The sequence below is a fragment of the Phyllostomus hastatus genome, unplaced genomic scaffold (genome assembly GCF_019186645.2).
Source record: "Phyllostomus hastatus isolate PE091 unplaced genomic scaffold, TTU_PhHast_1.1 phas_scaffold_60, whole genome shotgun sequence".
Classification (NCBI taxonomy): Eukaryota; Metazoa; Chordata; class Mammalia; order Chiroptera; family Phyllostomidae; genus Phyllostomus; species Phyllostomus hastatus.
The window spans coordinates 15,877,260-15,896,758 of NW_025334038.1; the positions used below are offsets into that span (position 1 = coordinate 15,877,260).

Genomic DNA, 19,499 nt, shown 5'->3' on the forward strand with positions numbered 1-19,499 from the left:
TTCTTAACCTCCCCCTCTGTATTTTGTAATTACCATTTCTGCTTCTTATTCGCTGTACCTTCTCCCCCAAACTTCCCCCTCTCAGTTTCCACTCATAACCCTCCATGTGATCTCTCCAGTTCTGTGATTCTGTTCGTGATCTAGTGGTTTGCTTAGTTTGTTTTGTTTTTGTTACTTTGAAGGTTCAGTTGTTGATAGTTGTGAGTTTGTTTTGTTGTTGTGTTCATAGTTTTGGTCATCTTCTTTTTCTTAGATTAGACCCTTTGACATTTCATATAATAAGGGTCTGGTGATGAGGAACTCCTTCAACTTTATCTGGGAAACACTTTATCTGTCCTCCCATTCTGAATGATAGCTTTGCTGGATAGAGTAATCTTGGAAGAAGGTCCTTCCTTGCCTTTCATGACTTGGAATACTCCTTTCCAGCCCCTTCTTGCCTGAAAGATTTCTTTTGAGAAATCAGCTGATAGTCTGATGGCAACTCCTTTGTAGGTAACTGTCTCCTTTCCTCATGCTGCTTTTTAAGATTCTCTCCTTATCTTTGATCTTGGGTAATGTAATTATGATGTGCCTTCTTGATGTCTTCTATGATGTGTTCCTCCTTGGGTCCAACTTCTTTGGGACCCTCTGAGCTTCCTGGACTTCCTGGAAGTGTATTTCCTTTGCCAGATTGGGCAAGTTCTCCTTCAATATTTGTTCAAATAACTTTTCCACTTGTTGATCTTCCTCTTCTCCTTCTGGTATCCCTATAATTTGGATGTTGGAATGTTTAAAGTTCTCCCGGAGGTTTCCCAGCCTCTCCTCATTGTTTTGAGTTCATGTTTATTCATTCTATTCTGGTTGAGTGTTACTTCTTCCTTCTGCTCCAAATCTTTGATTTGAGTTTTGGTTTCCTTCCCTTCATCATTGGTTCCCTGTATATTTTGCTTTATTTCACTTCACACAGCCTTCACTTCTTCCTCTAGTTTGCAACCATACTGAACTATTTCTGTGAGCCTCCTGACTACCAGTGTTTTGAACTCTGTATGTGATAGGTTGACTGTCTCTTCATTGCTTAGTTCTATTTTTGGAGCTTTGATCTCTTCTTTCATTTGGGCCATATTTCTTTGTCTCAGTGCACCTGTTTTGTTCTAAGGGACAGAGCCTTAGGAGTTCACCAGGATGGGGCAACCCCCTCTCCTGAGTTGTGGTGCTGTATGTTGGGGAGGGGTCCAAAAGGGAACAATGCCACTGGCTCGACTCTCTGGTTTTTCACCATTTCTGACGCTACCCACAAGCAAATTGGGCTCTCCCCAGTGAACTCTCCTGTGAGGCTGGGAGTTTGTCCCACTGCCACAATTCCCACAGATCTTTACAGCCAGAGGTTTTGAGGCTTTATTTCCCTGCATTGGAACTCTGGGTGGCTGCAGTCTGTCTCGCTGTCCAGTTGTTCCTCCTGGTTTATCGGCACACTAATATGGAACTGCTGGGACCACCAGCAGCTGCCTCGCCCACCTGTTCCTCCAGCTGCCACCTTGCCTCCGGTCTTCTCTGCCCCGGCCACCTGTCTCTGCTTATCCTACCAGTCTGAATGAATGTTTCTTCTTTAACTCCTTGGCTGTCGAAATTCCATACAGTTTGATTTTCTGGCGGTTGTTGTTGTTTTTTGTTTCTAACTTGTTGTTGTCCTTCCTTTGGTTGTGCGAGGAGGCAAAGTGTATGCACCTATTCCTCCATGTTGGCCAGAAGTCCTTTTTGTTTACTTTTTTTTCAAATGCGTTCTATGGCAATGTTCTGAAAGTTTGGGATAGTGGATTGATTAACTTGGAATGTTAGGAGGACCAGAGTGATTGAGTAAATTCCCTGAAGAGACACTGCTCATGCAGTCCTTTATGTCCAAATCCAAATCTCAAGAGCCAGTGAGTGAGCAACACCTTTAGCTATCTCTGAGATCACAGCAGTGAAGAGTGTCTAGGGCTAAGTGTGGGGAAACGGAGGCACTGTGTTGTGAGGGTGGATGTGGGGTTGTTTTAGCATGTGGAAGGTGGGAGTCAGCATTTGATTTTTGGCTTTGGATTGATCTCATGTAGCGGCTTTGGTTTGGGACAGGTTTAGAGAGCTCAAGAAAGGACATTTTATAAACACAGTTTTCTGAGCCTGCAAGACACTTAGGAACCCTCTTCGATTATCTCATTTGACAGACCAGAAAACCAATATCTAAAGAGGTGAACAGGTTTGCCCAAAGTAATATAGCAATTGGCCCCCATGGGGGCTGAGCCAGGGTTATTTATCCTATGTCTTCTCAGGGCATGCTTCACACATCCTGCCAGGACAGTCCGAATAGGCTGCTCATGGTCCCACCACTCCACACCAACTCTGACTGTCTTCTCCTGGGTGCATCAGGAAGAGACCATAAGTATTAAAGGTTTTTAGTCACTGAGGGCCCAGGGCTACAGACTGGACAGTCACAAGTGAAGGCTGGGAGTGGTGGGTTGTTGTTAATAGGGAAAAGTTCTCAACGCAGAAGGACCATTCCGTATTTGGAACAAGGAGGACCCATGGATTGGGTGAGGGGAGAAGTGCTTGATCAGAAAGTATTCTTGTGTTTTGACTCACCCCAGCAAAAGTGAAAGAAAATTCATGAGATCATGTGAGAACAAAGGGCACCGGAAAGCTAGGCAAACATGCAGGGGATTTCCAACTCAGCTGCTTATATAGAAGCTGGATGCAAAGTCCTCTTTCTGACGCCTGTTTCCTCAGTCTCTGGTTTCTGCTGCTCCCTTGATTGCAGAGATGGCTTCCACTGCTTCCTGCCTCCATGTAAGCTGGGGTTTGATCATGGTGATGGGGACAGGGAAAGCACCTTCAAGAGATGGGGATCTTAGGAATGGATGGGGCACAGTGCTCAGGGAGATGGGGAGGCTGGGAAGGCTTCTTGAAGGGGATGAGAGAAGCACCGATAGCTCCAGAATGTGAAGGCAGTTTCTGTGAAGAAAAGCTGGTTATTTGGCTCCTGAGTTTTCTTTTGTGTCAGGCCTTGGACTGGCCACTGTGAGGGATAAATGTAAGAGGTGGGTTTGGGCTTTGTGCTCAATAGGGCTGGCAAAATTTGAAACTATGGAAATATTGCCTGGAGGCATTTTTCTCTTATCCTGTTTAGGTATCCAGGACTCTTACACTTAAACTTCCTTCTCCTCTCAAAGAGAGTTTCACAAAACTCATTTATCCTAAGTTGTTAATGAACTGATACATTACCTTATGTAAGAATATGTACCCTATGAAGAGAACCTGAAAATAAGGGCAATGCTTAGCACAGAAGAGACAGTACAGTGAAGAAATTCCTGTGATCTCTAAATAGGGAAGATATATATTTTTTTTGAACAGAGCATGAGAGAGGTCCTCCCAAGCTTTCAAGAGACAGCACAGGGGTTAGCTTCTGAAGACTCAGATGGTGTCCCTACCTTTTGTGAGTGAGGCCCTGTTTTAATTAAAGAATGAGATCATATTCTACAATGGGTAGGTATAAAAACACAGGAAACACAGATGAACAAATATAATCAAACATAGTGTCACTTTAATAATATGTGTCATTATTATAAAGCAATGAGACATTTAAAAAATGAAACTAAAGTACAGGGTGTTTTTTTTTTCTACAGTAGTCATGGAGGGCAGCCCCGTGCATACCCAATTAGGCTGCCAAATCTCGGAAATTCTATTTGGGAGTTGTTTTAAGAGTCTGGTGTACACCTTTGGATGCTTTGTATTTCTATTTAGTTTTTGATATTTGACAAACTTTATCTGGCTAGGAAGTAGGTAAATGTGGTGGGAAATTATTAATGACAATTTTGGGATGGATAAGAAAGAGGTACAATGATAAGGAATAAGACTGATTTTTTTTTGTTTGAGTTGTAACCTGAGAATTCCAAAAGAGAAGTTCCAAGAAAGGCTGAGCCACAGCTTGTTTTGAAGGAGCTGGAGGACCAGACAGACAATGAAGGGCAGGAGAAATTCAGGAGAGGGAACGAGGGGTGTAAAACTTGGCAGATATTCTTGGCAACTGTCTGTTGGCCTTCATTGTCCAGGTGAATGTTCATTCTGAGAAATGGGAACCAATGACCTTCACTGCCAACGTGGATGACAGAGTGAAGAAGATCAATGAACAGGTCCGATCTAAGACCAAGGTTCCTGTGCAGGATCAGGTCCTTCGGCTGGGCTCGAAGACCCTAAAGCCCCACAGGAAGCTATCATCTTATGGTATTGACAAGGAGACGACCATCCATCTCACCCTGAAGGTGGTGAAGCCCAGTGATGAGGAACTTCCCTTATTTCTGGTGGAGTCAGGTGATGAGGGCCAGAGGCACCTCCTCCACGTGCGAAGGCAGAGCTCCGTGGCCCAGGTGAAAGAGATGATCAAAGCCAAGACTGGTGTAACTCCTGAGAAACAGATTGTGACTTGCAACGGAAAGAGACTACAGGATGGGAACACCATGGCAAATTATAGCATCAGAAGGGGCAGTTTACTCTTCTTGACATACCACTGCATTGGGGGGTGACTGTCCTGGGGACAGGGTGATAGTTGGAGCAAAAGAGCTTATTTTCTTTTATTTCTTACTCAACAACCACATCCTTTGATGAATTCTCAAAATTACTGAGAAATCAATAGAATGCTTAGATTTGGAGGTGGGTGTTAAACTGTAGAATACTTTTTAACTCTGTGATTCTTTGATTCTAACATAATTAAGCAGCAGGATTGTGTGTATTACTGAGAATAGAAAATAAGTTTTTAAGGCATATTAGACATACCATTCAGAGCCAGCTTGCCAATTAATGCTTTCTTGGTTCCTTCTGATTTATAGAAAGACTCCTGTTGCCTTTACTATCCAAAAACATAGTAAGTTTTAGGCTGGGATCAATGTTCTGCTAACTTCTGTGTTTCCATCTATGTGTAAGCCAGTGCTTCAGCTATCATATTACTAGATAATTGTTGAACCAAATTGAATTTCTATTTGTAGAGAACAGTGAAATGACTTATTACAAAGTGAATTAGTCAATCTCACATGGTCACAATTTAGCTAATAAAGAATTTAGAAGTTAAATTAAACTATGATACTTCCCGTCTCCTTATTCAAAGCTGTTTGCTACAAAATGAAACCTGGCACCATGCTCCCTCTTACTCTCTCTGTCCCATACCCAATTAAAAACGGTCCTAATTTCTGGGGATTTTGGAGGGCATGGAAATATATTTTCCCTGATGATCTAGGGAGTTTTTTGCCCTGTGGGGGTTGGTGCTTCTTGGTTACAGACGCTTCAGGAGGGAATGAACTTTCTAGAAGGTGGGGGGTTGTGCAGCAATGTCTGCCCTGCCTGCCTTAGGGCCTAGCAGGTCTTCTCTAGGTTAGAAGTATCGGTTTGGTAAGGGGTCTAGAGGTTGACTAATCTCTGAATTGACCCCAACACTCTGCCCAGGTTCTGGCTAATAGAGCTTTTTCCTTTCTGGTTCCTTCACTACCAGGTTCTGTCTTGGGAAGTCATGTCCCTTTCTCCATCTTACTCCCTTCATTTATTCCTCTGTCCTACTGTCCTTCTCTCATGTTCCCTTACTGGCCACATGCATGTTTTTTCTCATAACCTGGGACATGTCTACCTTCTTCCCCACCAGTCTAGTCCTTTCCTATCTTTAAACCTTGCTCAAGAACCACCTCCTTGAAGAAGAGTGTCTCACCTTAACCCCACTCGGCACAAACTACACTGATGGATGTTTCTCATCAAACATATGGGACAAGTGTTTTGTGGTGAGCATTCGTCACCTGGTTAGGTGGGCATTAGGTTGGACTGGTTTCCCTATATGAGAGACCATGGGTGGGGTCTCCTACAAGGTAGAGTCTATGATTTCCTCATCAATTTGGAAGACTTCTGATGGCAGACACCAGGGAGTCTTCCATGGTGTCTTCCACCAGACAGGGAGAGAGCTAAAGCTAAGCATCATGTCACCCGTCATCTTACCAGCATATGGATTCTTGAGAGGTGGTTACACTGTCTCCTCAGACTGGAAAGGTCTTCCCCAAATCACGCTTTCTCTTTTTATCAGCCAAGGTGAAAGCCTGAGGGCCGTTTCCCCATCTATAAACCTGCATTTATAATAGAGGATATGGGGATTTTTTTTCTCAGCACATGAACGTTTTCTTAATAGGAGGAAGGAATGTCCCCTATAAACCTTAGACTTCCTGAGGACAAATCTTGCAGATTCTCATACAGAAATGAATAGCCTGAAGGATAAACTAACTTTCCAGTGGACATTCCCATCCTTGGGCCCTGGGCTAACACTTTTTCCCATACCCCACTGATTCACTCACAGCCCAACCTGCTGCCTCCACAGATTGACTTCCCAGTAGCCTCCTTGATGCCACGCCCCCACCCCCGCCGCCGACTCCCTTATTTCTGAGGGCATAGGCGAGTAGGTTGAGGGCTGGTGTGACTACGTTGTATGAAAGCAAAACAAAACAAACAAACAAAAAAACCCCACAAGCAAACAGAACAAAAACTTGCCCTGCCCGGGGTCATAGCTGTATGTGGGTTGCAGGTAGGTGCAGAGGGCCAAGCTGGGTTGTCAGGTGGGAGCCTGCATGTGTCCCCCTCCACCCCCACACACCTCATGCTTTCCTCCGATTCCTGCTAGACCACATGCCCCACAGAGGATGGGCCACGGTGCCATATGAGTCCAGGATGACCACGGACAGCACTAGCGGGATGACCACACAGGTGGTGAATATCTAGTGCTCTACGGCTGTTTCAGCAGTCCAGCCCAAGCAGCGCAGGCAGCTCGCAGATGAAGTTGTCCACCTGGCTGGGGCACACAGCGGTTGCACTCGCAGGAGCACGTCGTTTGAGCCCCGAGGTTGGTGAGGCCACCCAGCCAGCAGGCACCAGTTAGCTCGTGTGGCACACTTCAAGAGGGAAGAGCTGGGTCAGCACACTGGGTGGCCACCTGCGGTTGAGCGGTTCAGGGCCTTCGAAGCCAGGACGACCAACAGCCAACAGCGCACAGCCAAGCACGCACAGGCTGGCCAGCAGCCGTGGCCTCGCGCTCACTGTGAAGCCCGCCTCTACCAGGGCCAGAGGCAGAGGAAGTAGTGCACGGGTGTGTGGGGTGTGTGCCGAGGCAGGTCAGGAGGTCGCGCAGGGAAGAGAATAGGCTGGGGGAGGGTGCATCGCAGAAATCCAGCAGGAAGAAGTGCTCTTCTGTGCTGTGGTTGGCCTAAAGGATCAAAACTCCCAGAATGTTTGGAAGGACAAAATATAAAAGAGCGACATTATCCCTTACAAGCAAAAGAAAACCTGGGCACGTGGGGTGAGGTGCGGAAGGGGATGGAATATGTACAATGCTTACATATGGATTATAATCTCACTTACAGATCTGAACCCTTAGTTTAGGAAGATAGACATTTATTAGTATAGTTTAGTTACTGTATTTACTAGATTCCAGGAGGGAGACAGAATGTCCATTTTACAGGTGAATAAACTTAGGCGCACAAAAGCTAAATTGTTCCAGCTAGCGAGTGGCTGTGTGGGGCTTGTACTCAGGCCTGTCTGATTTCCATATCAGTTCTCTTTCAGCTGCTTCCCTGCTCCTGGTTGTACTCCTAGGGGCCAAAGCAGAAACCTAATCTTCTTCCCACATGATAGTCCTTCAGGTATTGGAAGACAGCTTTCCCTCTGAGCTTCCCTACCCCTTCTTTGAAACTGTAGTGCTTACAAATAAATGCAATAAACCAGGCTGGGTACAATCAACACCTTCTTGTTTCAGGTGCTCTGTTCATATTAAGACAACCCATTACACTGCTGACTATGGAGTTCTCATCCATAGTAAGTCTCTCTCCTAGGCTGCTCCCAATGCCCATGCCCTTCCTGTTTACAGTCGGGTGTGCTGATTAGGATCAACAGAGACCAGAACGCGTGTACCAACCTTTAAATAGAGTCGTCTGAGTAGAGGAAAGAACACTAAACTAGAAGTCAGGAGAACTGGGTTCCATCTACCATAACTGCCTTGGGCCAGTTATTTGATATGTGATATGGGGAAGGCACTTTATTTCCCTTCACCTCACTGTTTTCTTGTGTAAAAGAAGGACTTAGAACTAGGTGCCTTCTAAGCTTCCTGTCCTATCCTCCTGGCTCTGATTTCAATAAGTATTTTTCAAAGAAATGTTCTGTGAAGAGAACATAGAACATTTTAACTCTTGAGAGCGATGCTGAATCAAATATCCTTAATGGTACAAAAACCATAATGGTTAATGTGATGGATGAAAGTCATATACAAATCTGTCTACTGCATGTTTCCTGACAGGTATCACTACACAGATATAATCTTTTAAACATCATATTCACTATTCTTACTTTAAAAATTACAATCTCTTAATTCTATTTTTAAGGAAAAAATTCTTTTCCACCCAACAAAACATCATGTTTCTATAGTTCTGTCATTTTATCCTCTTTGGGCAGAAGAAGTTTTACCTGTTGTGATTAAGAACAAGGGTTTGAGAGCCAGACTGTCCAAGTCTGAGTCTTGACGCTGCCATTTTCTAGCTGAGCAGCCTTGGGCACGTGGCTTAACCTCTTTGTGCCCAGTTTCCTCAAATTAAAATAGAATTGGTTAAGTGGGAAAAATACATAGAGCTCTTGGAAGAGTGCCTGGCATACAGTTGGTATTTAATAAATGTTAATTACTGTTATCCTTATTTCACAGATCAAGAAACAGATTTTTAGAGGGGTCCTACACTAGATAACGACAGACTAATATGTGAATTTATGTCCCTTTTCATATTAACACCAAACTTTATTCACCTGAGAATTAAGCATTGTTCCCATTTTATAGAGGAAGACAGAAGGATAATTGAGGTTAAAGAACTTGCCCAAGGTCACACGCTTTGTAAATGCTTATCTGAATTTCAATCCAAATCTGACTAATTCCAAGATCCTTGCTTAAAAAAAAAATAAACCAGACTCTATTATTTTATTATACTAGGGACGGTGGAGGATAAAAGTACACACAAAGCTGGACCTCCATTTTTAGATAATTTTATAGCATTGGGGTCATGTTGGAGATGAATAAAGTACAAGAGGTTACATTCAGGCTCATGGCCCAACGGTGCTGGAGATGTTGAGTTATAAAAGTCAGATTTTCTAATTCTGTGATTACATAGATACATACCAATGGTTCGGCCAGGCAAGCTTTCAACCACTTCCCTCCAAACATGCCAAACCCTGAAAATAGGCACACAATAATAAAATCTCACAGAGAGCATCCTTACTACATGTATGCACAAATTCCCAAACACATAGCTCAGCACACGTGTATACATATACACTCTCTCCCATAATCTCCCTCAAGCATCCAGAAGGCAAATCTGCCTTAAAAAGTATTCTATAATGTGTCCCCACACCTCAGTTGGTATTCCAGAATGTGACCTTCATTTGTAAGATCACTTTTTCCTGAGGGCAATGAAATAAAAAGCCTACCTGTATGTCTTGTTCTCTGGCACTAATCTTGAGGCCTTCAGTTTCCAGATGATAAATTGGCCTCTTGCTTCTGCTGGGTTTGAAATGGCGGTGGGAATGGTGAAAGAAAGACACAAATGTATGACTGTTGATTTCTGCAATGGCACCTGATTCAGAGACAGGGACCTCAGGAGGAAGATGTGGGGGTGGGTCAGCAGAGGAATGAATAGAATGTCTTTGCATAAGAAGCCAGCCAAGCCTTGTGAAGCATCGAGACTCAGGCAGAGCTGGTAATGTCTGTTCCTGGAGAGCCCTGTATTGGGGGTATGGACAGGACAAGGCCTGGAGTCTTGTGGTGGTATGTCAGCATTGGCTGGTGGTGGTGACAGAAATATGCTTCCTGATTCTAAAGCGCATGGCAGTTGTAGAGAAGGAGGAAGATGGTGATGAGTCCTCTCACAAGAGAGAAAACTTTCCCTGTTATTTAGAAGAGAGGATGGAGCTGTGAGCAGCCCATTCCCATGATTAGGACTTTGTATGGAGGTGTTTAAAGAGAAGTTCCCCAGGGTGAGGAAGGGGAAATCTTGGAGGGAAAGGTCCTCTGGGGTGATGTGTCCCTGGCATATGTGAAGAGCAGAGGCAGCATAATTCCTTCTCACTGTCATTTCTATTCCTAATTTTAGTGGTTTAAGATTTCAATCCCTGAGTGACTATTTATTCTTAATTATATTTTATTGATTATGCTATTACAGTTGGCTCATTCTTCCCCTCCACCCTGCACTCTGCTGTCCCCCCAGCATTCCCCCCTCCATTTGCTCATGTCCATGAGTCTCCATTTCTGTGATTCTGTTCCTGTTCTAGTTGTTTGCTAAGTTTGATTTTGTTTTTCTTAGGTTCAGTTCTTGATAGTTGTGTTTGCTGTCATTTTACTGCTCATACATGTGACCTTCTTTTCTTTCTTAGGTAAGTCCCTTTAACATTTCATACAATAAGGGCTTGGTGGTGATGAACTCCTTTAACTTGACCTTATCTTGGAAGCACTGTATCTGCCTTCGCATTCTAAATGATATCTGTGCCAGATAGAGTTATTCAGGTTGTAGGTCCTTGCTTTTCATGACTTGGAATACTTCTTTCCAGCCCTTTCCTGCCTGCAGGATTTCTTTTGAGAAATCAACTGATAGTCTGATGGCAACTCCTTGTAGGTACTGTCTCCTTTCCCCTTGCTGCTTTTATTAAGATTCTCTCCTTATCTTTCATCCTCGCTAATGTAATTATTATGTTCCTTGGTGTGTTCCTCCTTGGGTCCAACTTCTTTGGGACTCTCTGGGCTTCCTGGATTGCTGGAAGTCTATCTCCTTCACCAGACTAGGGAAGTTTTCCTTCATTATTTGTTCAAATAAGTTTACAATTTCTTCCTCTTCCTCTTCTCTTTCTGGTATCCCTATGATTAGGATGTTGGAACATTTAACAATGTCCTGGAGGTTCCTAAGCCTCTCCTCATTATTCTGGATTCTTTGTTTCTTCATTCTGTTCTGGTTGAATGTTTATTTCTTCCTCTGCTCCAAATTGTTGATTTGAGCCCTGGTTTCCTTCACTTCACTGCTAGTTCCCCACATATTTTTCTTTGTTTCACTTTGTATAGCCTTTACTTCTTCCTTTATTTTGCGGCTGTATTCAATCATTTCTGTGAGCCTCCTGATTACCAGTGTTTTGAACTATGCATCTGAGATTGTGGCAATCTCTTCATTGCTTAGTAGTATTTTTTTCTTGAACTTTGATCTGTTCTTTCATTTGGGCCATTTTTTTTGTCTTGATGGGCCTGTTATGTAGTGAGGGGTGGAGCCTTAGGTATTCACCAGGGCAGGGCAATCTACGTCTGTGTTGTGATGCTGTATTTGGAGAGGGGTCCAAGAAGGAACAATGCCACTTGCTCTGCTCTCTGCTGGCTTTCAATCACTTCCCCTGCTACCAACAAGCAAATTGGGCCCTTCTGGTGCTGATTCTTTGGTGGGTGGGTTTGTGTACCTTCTAGGGCCCTGTGGGTCTCTCCAATGAACTCTCCTGTGAGGCTGGGAGTTTTCTTGCTGCTGCTTCAACCTCCACAGGTGTTTTCAATCAGAGATTTGAGCTTTATTTCCCCTCACTGGAACCCTGGGTTGTGCAGTCTGTCTCACTCCCCAGTTGCTCCTCCTGGTTTATCTGCACGCAAATGTGGGACCACCCAGTTCGCAATCCGCCACCTTGCCAGGCCCACTAGCCACCGCCTTGCCTGTTAGGTGCAGCCATGCCTGCCCTTGTCCTCCAGCCACTGCCTTGCTGTGAGTCCTCTCCACCTGGCTGCCCATCTCTGACCCTCCTACTGGTCTGGATGAATGTTTCTTCTTTAACTCCTTGGTTGTCAGACTTCCATACAGTTCGATTTTCTGTCAGTTCTGGTTATTTTTTGTTTTTAAATTTGTTGTTGTCCTTCTTTTGGTTGTGTGAGGAGGTACAGTGTGTCTACCTATGCTTCCATCTTGGCCAGAAGCTAAGGAAGCTTCATTTTTAATTTTGTAAGGAATCTCCATATTATTTTCTATAGTGGTTGCACAAGTCTATTCCCACCAACAGTGCACTAGGATTCCCATTTCTTCCCATCCTTGCCAGAGCTTGTTGTTTGTTGATTTATGGATAGCCATTTTAGCAGGTGTGAGGTGGTATCTCACTGTGATTGTAATTTGCATCTCTCTGATTGCTAGTGGTGTTGAGCATTTTTTACATGTGTCCATGGACCACTTGTATGTCCTCTTTAGAAAAGTGTCTGTTCAGGTCTTTTACCCATTTTTTAATTGGATTGATTGTCTTCCTTATGTTGAGTTGTATGAGTTCTTTATCTATTTTGGAGATTAAGCCCATGTGTTATATGTTATTGGCAAATATCTTCTCCTACAGTCGGTTCCCTTTTCATTTTGAGGATATTTTCTTTAGCCACGCAGATTTTTCATTTGATATAGTCCCATTTCTTTATTTTTCCTTTGTTTCTCTTGCCCTAGAAGATATATTAGCAAAAATATTGCTACATAAGCTATCTAAAATTTTACTGCCTGTATTTTTCTCCAGAATTTTTATGGTATTGTGACTTATATTTAAATTTACTCATTTTGAGATTATTCCATGTGGGAAGCCTTGTCCTGCAGAGTTCTTCCAGTCCCAGATGAAATAAGTTGTCCCAGCACAGTCTGTTGTTCTGGTGGAAAAGGGGGTGGTGATCCTCTCTAGTGGAGAATGCCCTGAGCTCTTCTCCAAAACAGCTTTTATTGGGATTGTTACGTGCAGGGGTATACAGCATATATGCATAGCTCATCAGTCAATGTCCAAAGGCTACAGTTACAGAAAACTGATATTATCTGTAGGTGACAATTGAAGAAACACAGAGATCTGCCTCAGGTCAGGGTCTGTTAGACATGCTAATGTCAGATGGTTGTTAAGTCCTGCTTCATGAGATAAGGAGTTCACTCCTTATACTTTTAGCTTAAACATCAGGTTTAGATCAACAGGGTTATACAAAGCAAAGCAACTTCAAAGGATACAATGTATCCTTCAGGCCTGGTTTCCCACAGGAACCCTTGGCGTTAGTAACAGGTTCTGCCTGCCCCCTGCATTCCCAACATTCTGGTCAAGATTTAGAGGTCTCTTTCAAGGCCTTGCTTGTGCACAGCTACAGTCTCCGATACCACACAATGTAATCCCCAACAATTCCAGCCTATGGTGTAAGTTCCTGGTCTAGTTTCATTGTTTTGCCAGTACTAGTCCAGTTCACCTAACACCATTTATTGAAGAGACTATTTTTATTCTATTATAAGCTCTTGCCTCCTTTGTTAAATATTAATTAAACATAAATACATGGGTTTATTTCTGGGCTCTCTATTCTGTTCCATTGATCTAAGTGTTTGTTCTCATACCAGTACCAGACTGTTTTAATTACAGTGGCCATGAACTATAGTTTGATATCAAGTATTGTGATCCCTCCAACTTTGTCATTAATCTCAAGATTGCTGAGACTATTTGGGGTCTTTTAGTTTCCATATAAATTTTTGGAATATTTGTTCTAGATCTGTAAGATATGCCATTGGCATTTTAATAGGAATTGCATTTAATATGTAGATTTGTTTGGGTAGTATGGACATTTTAATGATGTTAATTCTTCCATTCTATGAATACAGTATATTCTTCCACTTATTTCTATCTTCCTCAATTTCTTTCTTCAGTGTCCTATATGTTTCTGAATACAGGCCTTTTACCTCCTTGGTTAAATTTATTCCTAAGTACCTCATATTTTTTTGTTAAAATATATTTTATTTACTTACTTGTATTTTCATATTTTACAGTTCAAATTATTTCCCCATTTGCCTGCTTTGACCCAGCCTTCCCACCACTTCCATACTCAATCCCCACCCTTGTACATGTCCATGGGTCCTTCATATATATTCCTTGACTATTCCCTTCACATTCTCTCAAACAGTCCACCCCCACCTCTTCCCCTCTTACCATTGTCAATCTATGCCTCTGGTTCTGTTTTGCTGATTAGTTTATTTTCTTCATTATATTTCTCTTGTGACTGAGATCATACAGTACTTGTCTTTCACTGACTGGCTTATTTTACTTAGGATGATAGTCTCTAGTTCTATCCATGCTGTCACAAAAAGGTAAGAATTTCTTATTTCTTTCTGCTGTGTAGTATTCCATTGTGTAAATGTACCACAATTTTATAATCCTCTCATATATTAATGGGCACTTAAGCTGTTCCCAGCTCTTGGCTTTTATTAAATAGCACTGCTATGAACATAGAACTGCTTAAGTTATTTTGAATTGTTTCAGGATTCTTAGGGCATAAAAGAAGTTCCATTTTTAATTTTTGAGGAAATTCTATACTGTTTTTCACAGTGACTGCACAAATCTGCATTCCCACCAACAGGTGTACTAGGGTTCCTTTTTCTCCACAACTTCACTAGCACTTGTTTGTCACCATTTCTTGATGATGGCCATTCTGCACAGTGTGAAGTGGTACCTCATTGTGGTTTTAATTTGCATCTCTATGATGGCTAGTGATGCTGAGCATCTTTTCATGTCTTTAGGCCATCTGTATGTCCTTGGAGAAGTGACTATTCAGGTCCTTTGCCCATTTTTATATAGGATTGTTTGTCTTCCTGGTGTTGAGTTGTATGAGTTCAGTATATAATTTGGAGATTAAACCCATTGTCTGATGTATCATTGGCCAATATGTTCTCCCATACAGTAAGTTGCCTTTTCATTTTGATGATGGTTTCTTAGCTGTGCAGCTTTTTAATTTGATATAGTCCTAATTGTTCATTTTTTCCTTTGTTTCCTTTTCCCTAGAAAATGCGTTGGCAAAAATATTGCTACATGAGATATCTGAAATTTTACTGTATGTTTTATGCTAGGATTTTTATGGTCACAACTTATATTTAAGTCTTTTATCCATTTTGAGTTTATTCTGGTATATTGTGTGAGTTGGTGGTCTAGTTTAATTTTTTTTTTCCATGCACTAGTCTGGTTCTCCCAATGCCATTTACTGAAGACACTATTATTTACTCCACTTTATGTTCATATCCCCTTTGATGAATATTAATTGACCAAGAAGACATGGGTTTATTTTTGGGCTCCCTATTCAGTTTCATTGACCTATGTGTGTGTTCTTATGCTAGTACCAGACTATTTTGATTACAGTGGCCTTGTCATATAGTTTGATATCAGGTACTGTGATCCCTCTAACTTTGTTCTTCTTTCTCAAGATTGCTGAAGCCATTCAGGATTTTTTTTTTTGGATCCATACAAAATTTTGGAATATATGTTCTAGACCTATGGATAATGCCATTGCTATTTTAATAAAAATTGCATTGAACTTTGGGATTGCTTTGAGTAGTATAGACATTTTAATGATGCTAATGCTTCCAATCCATGAGCAAGATATATGTCTCCACTTATTTGTAAATTCCTCATTTACTTTCTTCAGTGTTCTCTAATTTTCCAAGTATAGGTCTTTTATCTCCTTGATTAAATTAATTCCTAGGTACTTTTTGTCTTGCTTTGTTAAATAGGATTTTTTCCTTAGATTCTCTTTCTAATTGTTAGTTCATTGTCAGTGTACAAAAATGCCTTCATTTCTAAACATTGACTTTGTATCCCACTACTTTACTGAATTCACCTATTAAATTGGGTCATTTTTTGGTGGAGTCTCTAGAGTTTTCTTTGTACACTATCATGTTGTCTACAAATGACAGCTTTACTTTTTCCTTCCTCCCTTCCAATTTTGATGCCATTTATTTCTTGTTCTTGTCTGATCACTGTGGCCAGAACTTCCAGTGCTGTTTGAATAAGAATGGTGAAGCAGACACTCTTATCTTGTTCCTAATCTTAATGGGAATGCTTTTATTTTTTTGTCTATTGTGAATGATGTTTGCATTGGATTTTCATATATTGCCTTTATTATGTTAAGGTATCTATTCCCACTTGACTGACTGGTTTTACCATAAATGTGTGCTAGATTTTATCAAATGCTTTTTTTGCATCTATTGAAATGATCATTTGATTTTGGTCCTTCATTTTGTTTATGTGATGTATTACATTTATTAATTTGTGAATATCTTTTCCTTCTTTCATTATTGGAATAAATCCCACTTGCTTGTGATGTCTCATTTTTTAAAAAAAAATTCATTTATTTTTATTTACATTATTTACTGTTGTTCAAGTACATTTGTCTCCATTTCTCCCTATCACTCCCCACAAACCAAGCCATTCCCCTCCTCCCACCCATGATCCTACCCCTGTTTGGTTTTGTCCATGTGTCCTTTATACGTATTACTGAAAATCCCTCTCCCCATATCCCCTGTATCCATCTCCCACCTCCCTTCTGGTTACTGTCAGTTTGTTCCTAATTTCACTGTCTCTGGTCACATTTTGCTTGCTTGTTTGTTTTGTTGTTTAAGTTCCACTTATAGGTGAGATCATATGGTACTTGTCTATCACTGCTTGGCTTATTTAACTTAGCATAATGCTCTCTAGATCCATTCATGCTTCTGTCTCTTCATGTAGAGGGTAGGAGCTCCCTCTTCCTTTCTGCTGTATAATATTCCATTGTGTAAATGTACCATAATTTTTTGATCCATTCATTTACTGATGGACACTTAGGTTGGTTCCAGCACTTGGCTATTGTAAATTGTGCTGCTATGAACATTGGAGTGCATAGGTTCTTTTGAGTTGGTGTTTCAGGATTCTTAGAGTATAATCCCAGCAGTGGAATTGCTGGGTCAAAAGGCAGATCCATTTTTAGTTTACTGAGGAAATTCCATACTGTTTTCCACAGTGGCTGCACCAGTCTGCATTCCCACCAACAGTGCACTAGGGTTCTCTTTTCCCTACATCCTCTCCAACACTTGTTGTTTCTTGATTTGCTTATGATGGCCATTCTCACTGATGTGAAGTGGTATCTCATTGTGGTTTTAATTTGCATGTCTCTGATGGCTATTGATGCTGAGCATCTTTTCATGTATCTGGGCCATTTGTATGTCCTTGGAGAAGTCTGTTCCAGTCCTTTGCCCATTTTTTAAACTGGGTTCTTTGTCTTCCTTGAATGGAATCTTGTGAATTCTTTGTATATTTTGGAAATCAAACCCTTGTCTGAGGTGTCATTGGGGAATTTGTTTTCCCACACAGTTGGTTCCCTTTTCAATTTAATGCTGTTTTCTTTAACTGTGTGAAAGCTTTTTGCTTTGATGAGATCCCATTTGTTTATTCTTTCCTTTATGTCCTTGCTCTAGGGGACATATAGGTAAAAATATTGCTGCATGGAATATTTGAAATTTTCCTGCCTGTGCTCTCCTCTATGACTTTATGGTGTCAATACTTAAATTTAAGTCTTTTATCCACCTTGAATTTATTTTTTTGTATGGTGTAAGTTGGTGTTCAAGTTTCATTGTTTTCCATGTAGCTCTCCAGACCTCCCAACACCATTTTTAATACATTGCTGAATCTGCTTTGCCAATATTTTCTTAAGGACTTTAACATCTATCTTCATCAGAGACATTGGCCTGTAATTTTTTCTTTGTTATGTCTTTACCTGGTTTTGGAATTAGGATAATACTGACCTCATAAAAAGATTTTGAGCGTTTCCTTCTTTTTTGATTTTTTTGGAATAATTTCAGGGGGACAAGTGTTAGTAATTCCTTGAATATTTGATAAAATTAGCCTGTGAAGTCATCTGGTCCAGGGCTTTTAATTCAGGTTTTTGTTTAATGCTTCAAAACAATTAATGCTTTGGTTAATTGTGCAGGTTATCATTGGTCTATTCAGGTTTTCTGCTTCTTCTTGATTCAGCTTTGTAAAATTGAATGTTTCTAGAAATTTATTTTTCCTATGATCAATTTCTTAGCATATAAATATTCATAGTAATTTTTATAACCTTTTCTATTCTTATGGTATCAGTTACTTCTCTTTTATTTCTGAAGTCATTAATTTGTGTCCTCTCCCTTTTGTTCTTGATGAGTCTGGTTAAGGTTTGTCTAATTTAGAAGGGAGGATGGCAGCAAGGTAGGTGGGAGAGGAGCTCACTACCCCCTGTGCACAGGTGGAACACCTAGCTGATCTTCTGAGTAACAGAGTGAACAGCCAATGGTATCCCAGCATACATGAAGGTTGGAGGCCAAAATGATAGAAGACATTGAAAAACAGACAGTAAGGAGATTGCTTTGGAATGGTAAGGTCCCTGGGACCAATGCAGACACTGGGGCTGCTGCAGCCCCTGACCTGGCACCTTCCGGTGCCCACCCCAGGATCCTTGGAAGAAAGACAAATCAACAGCTCCCTTCCCTGCCAAACAGAGAAGACAGAGTGGCACCAGGATGGACCTGGATGCTTGAAGTCACTGGGGGAATAGAGACAAAGTGGAAGACCCATGAGGGCAGTGTTCACCGGCTGAGACTGTGGAAGCTGGCCAAGTCATTACCAGAGAAATTGGGGAGCCAACTAACACGTGGAGAAGGGAGAAGAGTTGGACCCTGACCCAGGTAGTCTTTGGTCTCATTGGAAAGTTGGGTTCTGTGAGAGGCTGGACACTGGTTTGGAGCAGCAGGCTTCAACAGGAGGATTTTGTTTAAGAAAGGCTATCGATGGCTGTTCAGGGAACTCCCCCACAGTGGCTGCCCCTGCCACTCCAGCTGTATCCCCCAAGGTGCCACCACAGCAGCTGCAGCACTCCTGCCCTGCATGGGCAGACTGGCTCTCTAAGAGGAAGGATGAGGTGCCCCCTGCAAAGGAGACCAGCAGAGTTCAGGGAGTTAGCAGTCTCCAGAAAGACTTAACTCAGTGGGGGAGCTGAACTATCCTGAAGAGACTTTGAGAGTGCCTAGGACAGCAAAGAGCAAGAAGGTGTTGTGTGAGCTGTTGCTAATTAGTGCACCTCAAGGATGGCACAACTGGTGGATTGAAGGCACCAGCCTGGTGCAGAAGGACAGTGGAAGCCCAGCAGAAAACAGAGGAACTGGGCTGGAGGCTGGGTAACTGTGTAGAGTGTGGCCCAGACCTGGCCCCATCCTCACAAAACCATAGGAAGGGAAAAAAGTGAAACCTACCCACCTCATTATGAAGCAGCCAGGAAAACCAGCAGATTGCACTTGGCCAGCTTAAAGTCAGCAGGAGGATTTTCTTTTGGTTTTTCACACCAAGTGAGACAGTAAGTCCTGTGGCTGTGAAACATCCAGAGTCAGACCCAAAAAGGGATCACAAGACTAATCCCAACAACTGAGATACTGAGACAGACTTCACTTTGCTATTCTAGAGAATTTGCATGTTATTGTTTATTTGTATTATTACTATTTTTCCATTATATTTATTTCTATTTTATTAGCATTTGTTGTTTCTCTTCTTTCTGTTTAGTTTTCTTCATGTTGTTTGTTTGTTTGTTTAATTGCATTATTTGACTGGTTTTACTTGTTCTCTCCTTCATAGTGTATTATTAATTTTCGTTTTCTCAC

At 41.8% G+C, this 19,499-nt stretch overlaps 1 protein-coding gene across 1 annotated transcript; it reads left to right on the forward strand.

The window, feature by feature from the left end:
• The first annotated feature begins 2,647 nt into the window (after window positions 1–2,647).
• Window positions 2,648–5,080, forward strand: LOC123810380 (ubiquitin D-like). Its single transcript, XM_045826062.1, has 2 exons — window positions 2,648–2,799; window positions 4,062–5,080. Exons 1-2 carry the CDS (start codon window positions 2,773–2,775, stop codon window positions 4,530–4,532), a joined length of 498 nt encoding a protein of 165 aa, XP_045682018.1. The 5' UTR covers window positions 2,648–2,772; the 3' UTR covers window positions 4,533–5,080.
• Window positions 5,081–19,499: the final 14,419 nt, after the last annotated feature.